Genomic DNA, 18,424 nt, shown 5'->3' on the forward strand with positions numbered 1-18,424 from the left:
TTCGGAGAAGGATTCGGCAACTGCTTCGGTGACACAGGCGAATCCGCGCGCGAAGCCTCACCCTCGGAGACCTGTTCTTCCGAAGCCGAGGCCACCGCCTCCTTTCGAAGTAACTTCACCTGTGACTTCGGCCTTGAACTCGAGTCTTTCCCAGAGTGATGGCGAGATTCACGACTCCTCTTCTTATGCTTCTTTCTCGAATACCTCGAAGCATGCGCCGAAGACGACTGCGAGTGAGACCTCGACCTCGAATGCCAAGTTCGTGAACTCGACCTCTTTTTATCCTTTTTGTTCTTCAATTTCGCTACGAGGAGCTTAGTCTCCCTCTCCCGGAGTGCCTTCGGAGTCATCTTTTTACAAGAAGGACAATCTTCGACGTCATGATCGGAGCTCAACCACCAAACGCAGCACTCGTGTGAGTGATAGACATCATCTTGCCACATTCTCCGCACGCTTTAAATCCAGTCTTCTTCGTAGACATCACGACAGAAGACAAAGAAAACACCAGCAGAGATACAAAGTAACAAAGTTACTATACAGCTACAGACGATCCCTTAAAAACCGTTAGCGTCGACGACGCGGAAAAAAGGGAACGGATGTCATCACGCCGGCGTGGGCCTATTATGGTGTCGTGACGTCAGCGGAGTCGCACGCGATGCCGTGCCTCTGTGACGTCGTCCACGTCGGCGCGAAGCTACAAAAAGAATTTCCGAATGTTGCTGATGCAAGGGGATATTCACAAGGTGAGGAATCCACTGGCAGATTCCTGGCAGATGTATCTATCAGAAATACAGTATATTATCATTTTCTCCACCGGGTGAGGAGGGCGGGTGCTTATGACTAAAACAGAGATACCCCTTACTACAGAACTGGAGTTACAGGTAAGAAACTACTCCTTCTGTAGTAGGGGATCTCTGTGTATAGTCATAATCTTGTGAATAGAATGGCAAACCCATCCCAACAAACCAACCCGGCGGTGGAGGAAACAGACAACACCACTACTGTGCAAACAGATTTCTCAACGAAGCCTGCCCAACCTGAGCATCTGCTCTGGCATCAGAGTCCAGACAGTAGTGTTTAGCAAAGGTATGGACCGACTTCCAAGTGGCAGCCCTACAGATATCTGCAATGGGAACATGACGTAGCAAAGCCGTTGTAGCCGTTTTGCCTCTGGTGGAATGAGCCTTAGGGTTACTCCCTAAGGTTTTGTTAGCCTTCTGGTAACTTCACTGGATACAGGACACAATCCAACTAGAGATGGACTGTTTTGAGTTGGCGAGACCAGTCCTGACCGATCCATAATTGACAAACAATTGGTCTGACCTACGAATGTCCTTGGTCTTATCCAAGTAGAATTTCAACACTCCTCTGACATCCAGGGAAATGAAGAGACCTCTCCGCTGGAGTGGAAAGATGTTGAAAAAACGTAGGCAAAGTTATTGTCTGATTGACATGGAAATCAGAAATCACCTTAGGAAGGAACTTAGGGTGAGTACGCATCACAACCTTAGAAGCATGAAATACAGTATAAGGTTCTTGGCAACACAATGCCTGGATCTCACTCACCCTGCGGGCCGATGTAATGGCCACAAGGAAGGCCGCCTTCCAGGATAAGTGCTGTAACGAAGCCTTATGAATAGGTTCAAAAGGTTCCTTCATCAACCTGGACAGCACCACATTCAGCTCCCATGAAGGAGGCCTAACAGGAGGAAACACTTTCTTCAATCCTTCCAAAAAATCTTTTTATCACAGGAATCTGGAAGAAGGATGTTTGTGAACGGCATTTCCTATACGCAGTTAATGCTGCGAGGTGAACCTTAATAGAATGAAAATTAAGGCCAGATTGAGCCAAATGCAAGAGGTATGGAAGGATGACATCTTCCTAGGATCAGAACTATGGTAGGATCATAGTTCTTGGACTTGCACCAGATGCAGAACCTTTTCCATTTGTAGGCATAGGAAGTCCTTGTGGAAGGTCGCTTCGCCTCCTTGAGTAACTCCATGCAATTATCAGGTAAATTCAGGTGTCCATATTGCACTCTCTCAGGTGCCATGCCGCCAAACTCAACGATGAGAGGTTGGGGTGCACCATCTGCCCCCCGAACTTCGTGAGAAGGTCCGGCCGACACGGCAGCCGCAGGTGGGGTTGAAGAGACCGGTGGAGCAGGTCTGTGAACCACCACTGTCGAGGCCATTCCAGAGCAATGAGGATCATTCGTGCTTTGGACTGAGACAGCTTGATGAGTACTGACGGAATCAGGGAAATGGGTGGAAAAGCGTACAGAAAGCTGTTCCATATCGCATTCCCCAGCTGATCCATATCGCATTCCCCAGAGTCCCCGGTTGGTAGAACCTGGAGACGAAGTCTCGGCATTTTCCGTTTTCAGTAGTGGCAAGCAGATCTATTTCTGGAGTGCCCCATCTGTCGAAGATGTTTTCTAGCACCTCATCGTGTAGAACGCACTCATGATTTTCTTGGAGCAGCCTGCTGAGTGCGTCCGCCAGAGCATTCTGCACACCTGGCAGATGGTAGCCATTATCGTCAGTCCTTTGGCTAGCAGCCAGTGCCAGATCGCCTGCGCTTCTTGTGACAGTGTGTGCAATCTCGAGCCCCTCTGCTTGTTGAGGTAATACATTGTGGTCGTATTGTCCGTCTGTACAAGTAAGGAGTTGGTCTGGCAGGACGGATGAAAGGCCTTCAGTGCCAAGTGAACAGCTCTGAGTTCCAGAAAATTGATGTGATACGTGGATTCCGCCGGGGACCACGTTCCTTGGGTCTGTAAATGGTCCGAATGCGCTCCCCAGCCGTGGAGAGAAGCATCCGTCACGATAGTCTGAATGGGAATGTCCTTGTGGAATGGAACCCCCTTGAGGAGATTCTCTGCTGAGCACCACCATCTCAGGGACTGTTGAGGGTGTAGAGACAGTCAGATCCTGTCGTCCCAGCTCCCTCTTTTCTGGTCCCACTGATCCTCCAGACATTCCTGCAGCGGCCTCATGGGGAGGCGTGCATGTGGTGTGAGGAAGATGCAAGAGGCCATCGAACCCAGAAGAGAAGACACCGTCCTCACTGTCGTAGACGGAACGGGCATGAGAGCCTGAGCCTTCCGAAGGATCGATAAGCGTCGCTCCTCCGAAGGAGACACGCTTGCTGAGAGAGTGATGGAGGCTCCCAAGTACTGTAGGCACTGAACAGGAGTCGGAACAGACTTGGACATGTTTATGTGCAACCCCAGCTGGTTCAACAGAACGGCCGTCCTTTTGAAGTGCAATTGCACTTCCTGGAAGGTGGAGGCTTTGATCAACCAGTCGTCCAGGTACGGGTAGACAAACACCTTGTTCTTTCTCAGGTGCGCTGCCACCACTGCCATGCATTTTGAAAAAGTCCTGGGTGCAGACTTCAGTCCAAACGGTAGTACGGTGTACTGATAGTGATTGGTGCCGACTAGAAAGCGCAGGAACGTCCGGTGTTTCCGTGCAATGGGCACATGGAAGTATGCATCCTGCAGATCTATTGCGCAAAGCCAGTCTCCTCTTTGCAGCGGAGGATAAATCTGGTGCAAAGACAGCATGCAAAACTTCTCCCTGCGAATCCATTTGTTTGCTTGTCGCAAATCCAGAATGGGCCTCAACTCGCTTTTGTCCTTATTGCGTACCAGAAAGAACCTTGAGTATAGATCCTTTTCCCTTTGAGACAGAGGGACGTCTTCTATCGCCCTTTTTCTTAACAGGGTATCGGCCTCCACTTGAAGCTCACGCAGCTGGTACTGCGAGCGAACCGGTGGAATTGCTGGAGGAGGGCTGACAAAACGAAGACTGTATCCATTGCAAACAATATTCAGCACCCACTTGTCCCGAGTAATTTTTTGCCACTCTGCCAAGTAATTTTGTATGCTTCCACCCACCAGAGCGGGTAACGGACGAGGGGGAAGTAAATCCTCAGGGCTTAGTGATCCCTAACTTCGCTGCCCCACTCAACAGCACATCCTGGAATGTCACAATGTCGTCCACAGGCGACACTCTCGTAGGAGGAGAGTCCGAAAACGTGGGATAATACCTCCGGTCACTTGAAGAGTCCGCGTAACGGGAACGTGATCTTTCCCTCTGATGACGGGATCTTGTCGAGGAGCGACGCTCACTGCGAGAGCGATACCTCCCTCTGGACCTTGACCTAGACCTCCTGGGTCTCGCAGGAACCGCCGGCATTGGAGGAGGCGAAAGCGGAGGAGTTGGAGCCGGAACCCCCAGTCGTGGTTGTGGAGGCCAGGGAGGCTGTGGAGGAGGAGGCGGAGGTGGTGGTGGCGGAGGTGGTGGTGGCTGAGGCGGAGGAGGTGGCTTCCTAGGAGGCAGTGGCGGAAGAGTAGGAGGCGTAGGAGTCCTGGGCCTGGTAGGCAAATAGGTCCGTGAATAATCAGATTCCGGTGACCTAAGCACTCTCCTCTTCTTACGAGCAGGCCTCGAGGAGGATGCTCTGGAGGCAGACCTCTTTGCGGACGAGCGCCGGTGCCGCCGCGACCGGGAACTCGCCGATGAAGTTGCTAGACTAACCACCGAGGCACTGGACACCGTCCTGGGCCTTCACTGTCTCCTTGACGTTGATTTTTCTCTCCTCGACGTCGACCTCTTCAACTTCCCTGTTATCGACGTCGATCTTCCAGCCGTCGACGAACTCCTTGACGTCGACCTTCGCGTCAACGGCAAACGGCGGTGTCTCCTCGATGGCGAGCGCCTTCGGTACACATCACGACGTCGATGGTGTGTCGACGCCGGTGAAGTCCTCGACGGCGACCTCGTCCGAGGTCTCGACGTCCTACCCCTCGACGTCGAACGGCGACACCGCTTCGACCCAGAGCCCTGGGTGGACAGGGAGCATATGGGGGTCATACCGCTCGACGCCGACGTCGACCGGGACCTTTTCTGGGCCTTTTCTAGAGGAAGACCCCAGACGTCAAGTGAAACACTCAAAACACTGGAAAAGTGCCAAAAATTGAATTAGTACCCAAAAAGGTAGAGCGCAATGCTCCAGGGTCCTGCTAGCAGGAGCTGGAAAAAAGGACTGAAAGTAAAAAGGACTTTTGCTGTGCATCCTGGGATACCGAGGGTCTTTGGAGAGTTCCTTAAAGGCACGGTATCCCTTTTCCAGACACATAATGGATGCACAGCAAAAGTCCTTTTTACTTTCAGTCCTTTTTTCCAGCTCCTGCTAGCAGGACCCTGGAGCATTGCGCTCTACCTTTTTGGGTACTAATTCAATTTTTGGCACTTTTCCAGTGTTTTGAGTGTTTCACTTGACGTCTGGGGTCTTCCTCTAGAAAAGGCCCAGAAAAGGTCCCGGTCGACGTCGGCGTCGAGCGGTATGACCCCCATATGCTCCCTGTCCACCCAGGGCTCTGGGTCGAAGCGGTGTCGCCGTTCGACGTCGAGGGGTAGGACGTCGAGACCTCGGACGAGGTCGCCGTCGAGGACTTCACCGGCTTGGGCTTGTCTGTCCAACCCTTCCTCTCTATCATTTCAAAGGATTTTTTGTGAAGGGGAGTTTCTCTATGTGTGAAACTTAGCAAAATGTGTAAAATTAGATATTATTTGGCTATCCTTTTAATTTCATGATGAAGTGCTGGCCAATGTAGCCTTGCAGTTTTAGGCTGCATTATTTGTCTTTAATTTTCTCTTAAGTGTCTTATGCAGGACTGCAGAAGAATACAACTTAAGAGACTATTTTGATTGCTCCGGGGTCCCCGTACATGGGCGGGACTATTCACAAGATAAAACTAGTTACTTACCTGTACACTATGGTTCTCCAGTATTATCTTTCATAGATTCACATGCTTGTATCTTCCCCATCGTCATGGTGGGAGTCTCCCGGTAAAAGAATAACCATAGCAGTAGAAGAAAAAACTGCCTGGAAACCATAGAGTAGTAAAACAATAGGCAACCTCTCCTCCTTATTATGTGGTCCAAACTACAGCCAATCAGCTGCCAGCACCAGCCTACACCATTCCCAGCAGAGCCACCATACCTCAGATTTCCAACAGCCCAAGAGTGAGCTTTGTAAGAAACCAGCGATAAAGGTGGTCTTCCTAGAAGAAACGGGGAAGTGGGCGGGCGCATGTGAATCTATGAAAGATAATACCTGAGAACCATAGTGTACAGGTAAGTAACTCATTTTTCTCCAGTATTGTATCTTTCATAAATTCACATGCTTCTATCAGAATAGATAGCAGTCCTTTTCTAAGAGCGTTTCTAGGCTAGACCCCCTTTGTCTCAGGGCTCTGCGCCATAAGCTCCCTTTATTTTTTTAAGAGACTCATTAAGAAAAATATGTAACAACTTTTGTCATTAAGAAACCTTTGTGTATAAACAACATTACAGAAAAGTAATTGTAAATTTAAAAAAAGATATACCTTATTTAAAAAGGTGTCGTAGAACTGCTTGTCCCACTCCTGCATCTGCTTTCCATTCTGTGTCCAGACAATAATGTTTAGTAAATGTATTGACATTTGACCAAGTTGCTGCTCTGCATATGTCTGGAAGCGATACACCTGCTAGCAATGCAGTTGAAGTGGCCATCTTCCGTGTATCATGAGCACGTACTTTTGTGCACAGAGGTTTTCCCGCTTTTTCTTGACAGAAGAAAATGGCGGATGCAATCGGTCTAGAGATGGAGGATCTTGAAAGAGCCAAACCTTTTCTAGGTCCTGAATAAGCAATAAAACAACTGATTTGATTTACGAAAACATTTTGTCTTTTCAACGTAAAACTTAAGACATCTCCCAATGTCCAAAGTATGAAGAGCTTTCTCTGCCGCAGTGATAGGATTCTTGAAATACGTAGGCAGGATCACTGGCTCATTTAGATGAAAGGAAGAAGGTATTTTAGGGACAAATTTTGGATTAGTTCTTAGCAGCACCTTATCCGATCTGAATTGCATAAAGGGATCTTGAATTGAAAAAGCTTGAATTTCGCTGACTCTCCTGGCTGATGTGAGAGCAAGAAGTAATGCTACTTTCCATGAGAGAAATTGCAACTCAGCTTTGTGAAATGGTTCAAAAGGTGCTTTCATGAGCTGTGACAAGACTATGTTAAGCTGCCAAGGAGGCGGAGGACGTTTAATTGGAAGAAATTTCCTGAATAAGCCTTTTAGGAATTGTTTAATTAACCTTTGAGACCAAAGAGATGGATATCCTGGAGATCTACGGTATCTGGATATTGCTGTCAAATGGACTTTGAAGAATGAAGAATGAGAAAGTCCCGATCTGGCCAGTTGAAGCAGATATGGAAGAATTTGTTCCGGTGAGGAAGTAAAAGGATGAATCTTATGTGCAAGACACCAGTTACAGAATCTTTTCCATTTTGCCGCGTATGTCTTGTTAGTAGACATTGCTGTAGAACTTGCCAGGATTTCACGACATTCCTGAGGAATATCTAGTGACTGAAACTCATGCTCGAAAGGTTCCAAGCAGACAATTTTAGAGAGGTCAATTGCGGGTGAAGAACTTGACCCTTGTTCATGGAAATCAGAGTTTGGATTATTGGGAACTGTATCCTGGGCTCCACTGACAATTGGAGAAGTTCTGTGTACCAAAATTGCCTCGGCCAGGCTGGGGCTATTAGAATTATTTGGCAAGGTTCTGATCTCATCTTTCTCAGTATCCTCACAATTAGAGGAAAAGGAGGGAAAGCATAATCAAACATCCCTGTCCATCTTTCTGTGGGAATCTGCTTGCGTAATGTCTGCACTTTTTGTTTCTCTGAGTTGCAAACAAGTCCAAATTTGGTTTGCCCCATAGATGGAATATCCGATCTAGTTGGTCTTGATTCAGTTCCCACTCGTGGCAAATGGCGGATGATCTGCTTAGCAAATCCGCTCTTGCGTTGTCTACCCCAGGAACATGCTCTACTTGCATAGCTATGTTGTGACAAAGAAGCCAAGTCCAAATTTTCTGTGCCTGCGCAGATAGGGGCTTTGATCTTGTACCACCTTGCTTTCGAAGATAAAACATCGTCGTAGTGCAGTCGGTCCTCACCAAGACCGATAAACCCTGAATTCTGGGAAGAAAAGCTTCAAGACCCAGGAAAACTGCTTTCAATTCCACGAGATTGATGTGAAGTTTTGCCTCTTGCGGAGACCAAAGACCTTGAATCTCTAGGTCTTGCAGGTGTGCTCCTCAACCATGCAATGAAGCGTCTGATGTCATGACGTAACTTGGAGATTGAGGTTCGAATAGCAGGCCCTTTGTCAAGTTGCTCCTGATACCCCACCATCACATTGCTCGTTTGATTGGAAAGTTGATGACCAGCTTGTCGTCGAATGAACCTAGAGCTTGAACCCATTGTTTGTCTAGGGATTCTTGAAGTGGTCTCATATGCAAACGGCAGTTGGGAATCAATGGGATACAGGATGACATCATTCCCAGTAATGACTTGAAGATCCTGATGGAAGTGGACTTTTTTAATTTTATTGATGCTGTCAGATTTAGAATTTTAGTTACGCGTTCTTCTGATGGAAACGCTTTCACTTCCTGAGTTTTTAATATTGCTCCGAGGAATAGAAGAGATCGTGTCGGAGTAAGAGAGGATTTTTCTCTGTTTATTCAAAGGCCTAATCTTCGGAAAAGATTCATACAGATCTGTAAATACTCTTGTGTCTCCTGATACGATGGTCCTTTTATCAGCCAGTCGTCCAAATAAGGGAAAATTTGGAGACATTGCTGCCTTAGATGTGCTGCGATCGGAGCCATACATTTTGTGAAAACCCTTGGGACAGACTTCAGGCCGAAAGGTAAAACTTTGAACTGGTAATGGCGCCCGCCACCATGAATCGGAGATACCGTGTGTGCTTCTCGTGGATCGGAATATGGACGTATGCATCCAAAAGGTCTAGAGAGATCATGTAATCTCCTTTGAGAAGTAAAAGAAGGATTTCCTGTAATGACAGCATGCGGAATGAGATTTTCTTTATATATTTGTTCAGATCTCTGAGGTCCATTACCTGCCTCCATTTGGAAGATTGTCTCTTCTTTATTAGAAAAAAGTGCGAATAGAATCCTGTCCGTTAGTTGATCTGATGGAACTTTTTATATCGCCCCTTTCATTATGAGGGATAACATTTCCGCTTTGAGGGCTGCAAGATGTTTTTGATTTCTGCAGAGAGGTGGGCGACTTGGAGGTTTTTGTGAGAATTCCAGGGTGTGACCCTGTGTAATGATGTATAATACCCATTTGTCCGATGTTATGGACTGCCAATGTGGTAGGAATTGAGAGAGGTAATGGAACTGATTGATATGAGACGGTGTCGGAGGCACCTGAAGAAGATTACTGTCTGCGACCAGAATCTTGCTTTCCACTTGCCGCAGATTTCCTCCTCACACACAGCAATAGGCCTGTCACCCAAGACACTCTTAGAAAAATTCTAATATGGCGTGGATACTGATACCAGTATACCCAATTATCATCATTGGTGACTCACTCTCATAACAGTGGGAAAGGAAACAGAAAAAACCAACAACATATAACAGTGTTTTTCGATATCAGACCCACGATCTGCTGATAGTTCCTATCAAGACAAGACAATGTATTGCCCTTGCTGTACTTTGTGCACAATTAACACAAACCACAAAAACAAAGAACCCCCAGTGAGAAAGAAAAGTGAATCTCACACAGTTAAAACAGAAGAGTTCACTAGCCACTCATGATTTATTCTGGGCTGTGAAACCTTCTGACATAAAAATGACTCACACCATATGTACTCTCAGGTGCGTCATAATGATGATAATTGGGTATACTGGCAATTGTGAGTCAGATAACCCGATTGGCGGTTCTTCCGTGAGGGGCTCACTCTCTTCTCCACACTTTTTCCACAAGTAGTGTCTGGTGGGTGGTGGTATCACGACAGATTGTTTGTTACCGTGGTTGTACCGCATTAATGTTTGACACCTGGCTGGATTCGAACCACCAGAAAGATTGAGGGGTGGTGATAATAGATAAAGTTTGTTTGTATCAGTATCCACGCCATATTAGAATTTTTCTAAGAGTGTCTTGGGTGACAGGCCTATTGCTGTGTGTTATGGTTTGAGTGGGGGGCGGCCTGTGCCCTTCTCTTCCCCCTGAGACTCCTTTTGTTTGGGCAGATTTCCTCCTCCCTTGTTGCTGAAAAGATGTATTTGAGGATCGATATTGTTGATTGGAGGAGTACTGGCGGTAACCCTATTGATGGTACGGTTGGTACCTACTTGATTGAAAAGAAGAACGTTGTTGAAAATTTCCTCTCGATCTTCTGCCACGAAATGGCTGGTAACGGCCTTGCTGCAAAGATTCCAAAGATCTAGCAGTATCGGTGTCTGCTTTTATACCTTGAAGTGCCTCATCAATATGTTTTCCAAACAGGCTTTCTCCATCAAAAGGCATGTCCATGATTTTAGATTGGACTTCAGGCCTAAAGGATGTTGACTTGAGCCACCCTTGCCTCCGTAGAGCAACCGCTCCAGCCATTTGTCGAAAAGCTATAGACACTATGTCCATCACTACATCTATGGACTCAGATGCTGCTCTGGCTCCATCTTGTAAAATTGTACTTGCTTCCTCCTTTTTATCATCTGGAAGATGTGACAGGATTGGTGCGATGTCAGACCACATCTGCCTGTTAAATCGACTAATAAGTGCCATTGCATTTGCCGCTTTGATAGATGCTGCTGCCATGACTGCAAAGCGCTTACCAATACCATCCATTCGTTTACCCTCCTTATCAGGAGGGGCTACGCTAGTTGTAATCTGATTTTTGGAGCTTCTTTGTGCCGCTTGAGTAACAACCGACTCCGGACGAGGATGTCCAATTAGACATGCAGGCGCCGTCTCTGGAGTGCGCTATTTCTTATCCAGTTTAGGAATTGAAGCTGGAACTGATGCCGGATTTTTCATCAATTTTATTCCTTCATCCCAGATATGCTGGATAATCGAGATAGCTCTTACGGACTTCCAAGATGACTCTTTGAAGGTATAAAGGAAACTATCACTTTCTTTAACCGGCATAGAAAGCTCAAACCTTTTAGCAGCTTTTTCAATTAGATCATGAAAGCCGGCTATATCCTCCGGCGGAGAACTTGCTTGAGGTAATGGTGACACAGGAGAAGTTGGAACAATGTATTGGTCCCATTCCTCCCCAACCACATCATCCTGGGGAATCTCTCCTTCCTCAGCTTGATCGTCATGATCAGAATCCATTAAGTCATCCTGAATAGCTATCACTTTCGGAACGTCAACACGTTGAACTGGAGGAGGGGACTGTACCACTGGTGTTTCTTTCACAGGTTGAGAAACATTTGCAGGAGTAGTAGTAGGGACTGGAGCGTTATCCTCTGGAAAACAACGGTAATAACTGTCTATCGTGTGCCTTAAGTCAGAAATCAAAGATACAGGCACTGACATAGCCTCCTCTTGAACATTGGGACTTACTTCCTCCTCATCCTCATAATGATAAGCCTGATGAAAAGACTCATAGCGCTTTGGGCCTCTTACTGGACGATCTTTAAAAGAGAAGTGTTCTTGAACTTCCTGAAAATCTTCCTCTTCCGAGCCTTGACTTTTAATATGGAGCTGTGAGGGACTATAGGCAACTCCATAAGGCCCTTCTTCTTCAGATTCCTGGCAATCCAGAATAGTGGTTGGAAGCAGTGGCGAAATCTTGGGAGTGGAAAACTCTCCTTCTTTACTCGTCGACGAGCCCGTCGACAGGGCAGTCCTCTTTATGGATATGTAAGTAGATGTTATCATCGTTGGAGATCCAACAGCAGTCATCGTCGATGATTTTTTCGTCGTCGACGGGATCATCGATGATTGCATCGTCGACGGGATGGTCGTCAATGAAGATCTTGCCGTCGACGAAGGCCCGGCACTCACCGTCGACGGAGTCGTCGTCATCGATGTCGACGAGGCTTTCGTCGTCGAGATGGTCGTCGTCATCGACGAGATCGTCGTCGACGCCTTCGTCGGCAATCTGACTGGAATATCTGTAGATTTCGACGACAACTACGACGGAGCCTTCTTTTCTGAAGTAGGCTTGAGAGGAGTTGGAGGAAGAGAAGAAGATTCACCTTCCTTGATTTTACCAGCTTTGTCTCTTCAGATCTCCTTTTTCCTCAGAGGATTCTCTCTTATGCTTTTTAGAGGTGTGTCCTTTGGCTTCACATCAGATTAGGAGTCTGTAGATTTTTTCTTTTGAAGCCATAACAATAGACAAGCTTCTCTATCTTTAAGAGTTTTAGCAGAGAAGGTGCGGCAATATTTGCAGTCCTTAGGAACATGCTTGGGATACAAGCAGTACAAGCATTCCTTGTGTGGGTCCTCCGAAAATAATCTGGCTTTGCCACAGGATCTGCAAGATCTGAAAAGTCTCTACTTGGAGCCTTCAGACATTTTGAAGTAAATAAGCTTGAAAAAAAAAACAGTACCTTACTTCCAACTGTAGAAGGTCAAAAGTTCAGTAGAGAGAAAAACTGAGCTGAGCTCAGGGAGACTCCTTCTCACACGAAGGCGGTTGGAAATATGAGGTGTGGTGGCTCTGCTGGGAATGGTGTAGGGTGGTGCTGGCAGGTGATTGGCTGTAGTTTGGACCACATAATGAGGAGGAGAGGTTGCCTATTGTTTTACTACTCTATGGTTTCCAGGCAGTTTTTTCTTCTACTGCTATGGTTATTCTTTTACCGGGAGACTCCCACCATGACGACGGGGAAGATACAAGCTTGTGAATCTATGAAAGATACAATACTGGAGAATATGACTATACACAGAGATTCCCTACTACAGAAGTGAAAGTTTGACACTGAAACAAGCCTCTCTGCGCAAGCGTGGGCACCCAAATCTGCAGGCAGCTTGGATTTGAATTAAATCATAGCAGTTGTGCGCACGCTGCTTATTGCAGGAGTCCTTCTTGAATGTACTCTCCATTTGTCTTCTCACTAGCGGAGACCTGCACACAATGCATTTCATTCCAAACAATGCAAATTAGTCCTCCTAAATACATGAGTTTGTATGTTGCAGTCTGCTACTACACTGATGTACAAGGGAAACAAGTAAACTCTCTTTTGCAACAGATGTATTGCTTCGACTCACATCCTTGTCAGGAATGAGGATGGCAGATAGCTCCGGGTGGCCCACAACCTTGTATGCGCTGCTGTGTGAGGAAGAATGGGCAAGCTGAATGTAGAAACATGACCAATCAATAAGTGGCTTCAAAATAAAGCTACAAATTGATTGAGTGTTCTCGCTCCTGTGCATCACCACTGCACTGAGATTCCTTTTTAGCATTCCCACAATTTCCTAGCTGCTCTCATGATCTTAATTACAGTAAACAGCACACAAGTGGTGTCAGGACAGGCTGTCCAAAGCAATACAGCACTATCAGAAGACTAGATAAGCTGTGTTGATGTCTCCTTGGTACTGAGACCCACAGTGCAGGTTCAGGAGCCTAAACTACAGTTGTCAGTTTGAGGGATCGATCAGCCCGACATCTGCACTTTAATTTACGTCAGCTCTGCCAAACATTATAGCCCTAACATCCCTATGGATGAGCTGCCACTGAATCTAGGAAGCATTCAAACTTATCCAACCAGAGTGGCATTTATTTGTGAATCAATACTATGCACCCTGCTCTCTGAAAGTACAAAGGAAATGCTGCACCTTTCCATTGCAAATAGTGGAATCTCTCACTACCACTTCGAGAAATTGCCCAATTGGGACCAGCAGACTGCAGACTGGCTAGATGGTGTAGAACAGTGGAAAACAGTTCCTCTTTGTGGTAATTCACAATCTCTGCAACTTAATGACCCCTCCTCACCATGGTGTACTACTTTGTAGAAGTGATTGGGTTCACTGTCCACGTTATAAAACTGTTCACAAACAATTCAATATTAAATAAAACACTTAACAATTGCACAAACCAACTGATAAAAAAACATACTTTTTTCTTCTTTGTCTTTCCTTTAACCGCGAATGATAAATATCTACAACAGCAATCTTCAATGCTGCAAAGAAAGAAAAGATCTTTAAATACAAATATCTGGTCTGGAAGAGATGAACATCATATCACTGATGATCTTGTTACTAGAAGGAAAGAATTTAAAGAACAAAATCCAATATGAAGTTATCATTCTATACATGAAAAGGGGGAAAATACTATCTCTAGATAACCTATTGGCACATAGAAGAGTAAAAGTCCTTGTCACAAGTGATTCTGTTACTACATGGAAGAACATAGATATTATTGCCAGTGCTCCCATTTCTACAATTTTCAAGTACCACTAGGAACCTGAAGCTATTCATAAAGAGGGCAAACACTGCATATGTTTTGATGGACCCTTTGTTGCTTGCTCTTCACCAGTAAGCCCCAGTTTCATGGTCTCGGTTCTAGTGCGCAACTCTTTTTGTTCTCATTTCTTTGCCTATATATTTGATTATTTCCTAAACCCACAATTAAGAAGTAACCATAGATATGTGTTCTAACTGCCTGCACAATGAGAAGGTCAAAGTAAGAATTCAATAATAGTCAGGACCGTGCAGAGTAAACAGCTACCTTTAAAATGATTTACACTGAACAGCAGGTCTCTTCTCTGTTAGACTTGGTAAAAGCAATAGGTTAGCAAATCAATGCTCACTTCAAACATACATACAAGCTTTCCATAGATCCTGGCCGCATCATCAACGCCATGGTACACGACGTCCAGAGGGTACTGCCTCCCAGCTACTGACTTTATCCCCAGGGCTACCACAGGATTTGATAGACTTGGTTGAAATCCCCTGTATATCTACGAGTTGTAATGACCAGTCCCAAATGGCATCTCCCCTACTTTGCACTGAAGATGCCTCATCTAGCATTTCCCCTCCTCCCGCCCCAATTACGAGACGATGTACTAGGGCAGGTGGCTTGGTAGCCCCTAGCAAGGCTAAACAACAGAGGGGGGTTAGGCTACAAAAAGCAAAGTCTAAACCATCTAAACAACCACCCCCAATCATCCAGCCATCTTTGGAGGATTTATCTGATACACTTTGGGTAATTCTTAAAGAGAAATTAGATCGTACTCTGGTTCCCATTATGACTAGGTTATCCTCTATTGAAGATAGGATGTCTGCTTTGGAGCAGAGTAGTGATTTGATACTCCAGCCTAATGCTTCTTCTGTAAGACTAGTATCAGTACCCCAGGAGCTTGTTGGGCAGTCAGTCAAAGGGGCAGGTGCTCCATATACCCTTAATCCAGCCTATGGCTGATCTCCCGCTTGTTGCTGAGGGCTTAGCCACTGGGGATCAAGCCCTTGAAACTGCTGCCCTAAAACACATTAGTGGGCCTGTAAATCCTGGGAAAGAGGTCCCTCCTGCTACTCGCCCGACTGGCCCAACAGGTACACACAAACCTTTACCAGAGAGAGAGGCATTCCAGTTTATACCCGAGGCCCTACCTCTAGTACTCGTTTTGGACAACGCTCCTTCTTTGGGTCCCGGCCAAGTGGAAACTGCAGCCACATTAATTGACAAAGCACTGCATTGGATGACTAACAATATGAAGATATCCAAAAGGGGCAGACAGCAACCAGCCAGGGAAACTATAATGGCTAGAAGGGTGACTTGGTTGGGCGATCATAGGAAAATATTTGAGGGTGATTGCATAGCTATACATTTTTCCAGCCCCTAAGTGTTGACTAATGTGTTGGCAAACCTATTCCCCCCCCAACAAAGGGGTTCTGTAATAATACCACTAACCCTAGAATTTTTCTATGATAGACCTTGGTGTAAAAGGAGTACCGGCAGGTATAGGCCTAAATGTCCGTACGCACACCCGCCATTCGGTAGGGCGATCCCATCTTTGTTGGACGGAATTAGTCTGATGAATCGTTTTGGGGCCCTGACCGATATGGAGGAATGAGATTGACTGCAGGGTGTTTCTAACAATTTCTTGAGAAATACACCACCGAATGGCTGAGTGAATGATCATCGGGTACAGGGTAATGCGGGGGTCCACCAAGATTCCACGCCACTTGCATGTCCTCCAGTTAGATCATTGGCCAATGCTGGGACTCCACATGACACTAATCCCCCATTAGTGGTATGATTGAATTCCACTACAGAGGGTGGACCTTGTAAAATGAGTAAAATCCTGTCAAACCCACAACCTTCAAGGCTTATTATTGTTGAGCATACTCCTGAGAGGGAGGGTGATATTCTAGGAGGAATAGAGAGTCCCTTAAACACGAGTACAACCCTGCTAAGGAAGGAAGGCTTGTCCCTACTTTCATGGAATCTTGCGGGAATTGGTAATAAGGTATTGTCTCCGGAATGGTGTAGCTTTATAGACCAGTATGATATTAACCTCTTTCAGGAGTCTTGGTCAGTAGCCCCAGTCTTTCGTGTGGGATTTCTTAATTTTTACATCCCCGCCACAAAAAAACCAAAAGGCCGGCCTTCAGGCGGTCTGGTGATCTGGGTTCGCCAGACACTACGATGTAGGGTGCAGCAAATTGGGTCCCCAGTGAATGACATCCTGACGGTTAGACTTGAAGGGGCTCATGGTCATAGGTTGGCTATTTTTAGGTCTCGGCTAGAAGCGAGCGAAGCTCGCTCTCGCCAAAGACCTATAGTTAGCGTGGCAGCTTTCCAGGAGGACAGCACTGGCCGCGCGTGGCGATTTGTTAAGGTCACGCGCACGAGAACGCGCTCGCGGCCAGGTGCTGTCCTCGAAAGCTGCCTCCCTTCCCCGTGCAGGGCGGGCCGCCGCGCTGCCTGCGGCGACCCGGAAGCATTGCCGGCCAAACCGGAAGTAGGTGCTGTCCTGCAGAGCACCGCTTTTCAACTCTCTGCTCTCTGTCACTATCCCCCAAGCCAGCACCGTGCACCGGGGCTGGGTGACTGCCGACATGAGCAGACACTGGTACTGTTGCAGCGGCCGCTGCACGAGTCTTCGGACCCTTAGAGACAACATTGGTGTTAGCGTTCTTAGGACCCATCACTGCTCCGGCCCAGGTGTTCGATAGAGCCCCGTGTCTGACACTGCTAATCAGCAGCTGCAGCTCTTTCCCCTTGACACCAGGAACCGACCGCAGCTCCGCCGAACTGACAAGCCCAGTGAGCGGTAAAGTACCAGCTATGTCGGCGTCTTTCTCGATACAAAAATGACAGCAGCCTCAGCATTTCGGGTAGTTTAACCAGCGCTTAGCACCATTCAGCATTCACTTTCACGTTTCTTCACCAGCATCCAGGGGTGCAGGGGGGCGGGAAACGGAGAGCACTCATAACCTACCTCACTCGGACACAGCCGTGTCTGCCATCTTGCCTCCGCAGATCCTACCTTCAACACAAAGGTTGCCTCTTCTTGAGGTCTTTGCGTTTTTGGCAATTGCCTAGGCACTCTATCGAATCGACTTGGTTGTTCATGGATGTAACTTGATTTTAAGTCATTTAAGCTTATCTGCATTGCAATGAGCTGTGTACTGTAATTTATTAAATACTTTATCTAAGTTTCTGTGCTTTTACTTTGCCCTTCTGTGGGCCGCAATAAAATCTTTGATTGATTCTATTATGCTTTTCTATGGAAGAAAGTTATGCAAAAGATGTTCCAGGGCCCACACATGCAGAAGCAGATTAATAAAATGTTTGACTTTACTGAAGATTCCTGCAATGCAGAACCAGGAAAAGGTTATGTACCGGTAGTTATCTTCTGCATTGAGTCTGTACCCCATACCCAAAAATGTTGCAGTCAGGCATGGTATATAAGTAATGTAATTAGAGATGTGCTAGCGGCAGAAATTCAGTTGCTGGTGTACATAACTTCAGATTTATATTTAAAGTTATTAAGGATGCCTAATCTATGAAATGTTCAGGCTTTGTGGCCGTGGTAACCACATTTACTAATTCTATCGGAGAACCCATTTTTTCACCACTAGCTCACACTTATGAAGGTGCATGGATCTGCTAGCGTATAGATTTTCCACAAATCTTAATGCAGTCTTCACCACCGGTGCGACAGCAACAGGCAGGTTTTTAAGCCCTATTTACTGTTGTCTGTTACCACACTTGGACAATTCCCTAGTTACCACATCTATTTTATTTATTGTTGTAAAAATGTATTTATCTTGTGATGTTTTATTATTGCTCTAGTGGATTTCGAAGGAGTCAAAAGTTTGAAATAAACGTGCCTTGTTCCTTCCAGTTGTCACACTTTGACAATTCACTAGTTGCAACACTTTGACACTGACTCACTCACACTAACTCTCTTACTCACACTGACTCTCACTCACACTGACTCTCACTGATTCTCTCACTCAAACTGACAGACTCTCCAACTCTATCACTCACTCACTGTCACTACCAGACTCTCACTGGCTGACTCTCCCACTCACTAACTCACTCACTCACTCACTGTCCAGACTCTCACTGACCGACTCA

The 18,424-nt window shown here is 46.3% G+C and overlaps 1 protein-coding gene across 1 annotated transcript in view; it reads right to left on the minus strand.

The window, feature by feature from the left end:
* Window positions 1-18,424, minus strand: part of TADA2A (transcriptional adaptor 2A) — a 301,706-nt gene that overhangs the window by 183,237 nt on the left and 100,045 nt on the right. Inside the window, exon 8 of the mRNA XM_078679774.1 lies at window positions 13,952-14,015. Within this exon, the coding sequence (XP_078535900.1) occupies window positions 13,952-14,015 (64 nt within the window). The remainder of the gene's footprint in view (window positions 1-13,951; window positions 14,016-18,424) is intronic.

Source organism: Lissotriton helveticus, chromosome 3_1, assembly GCF_964261635.1.
Source record: "Lissotriton helveticus chromosome 3_1, aLisHel1.1, whole genome shotgun sequence".
Taxonomy (NCBI): Eukaryota; Metazoa; Chordata; class Amphibia; order Caudata; family Salamandridae; genus Lissotriton; species Lissotriton helveticus.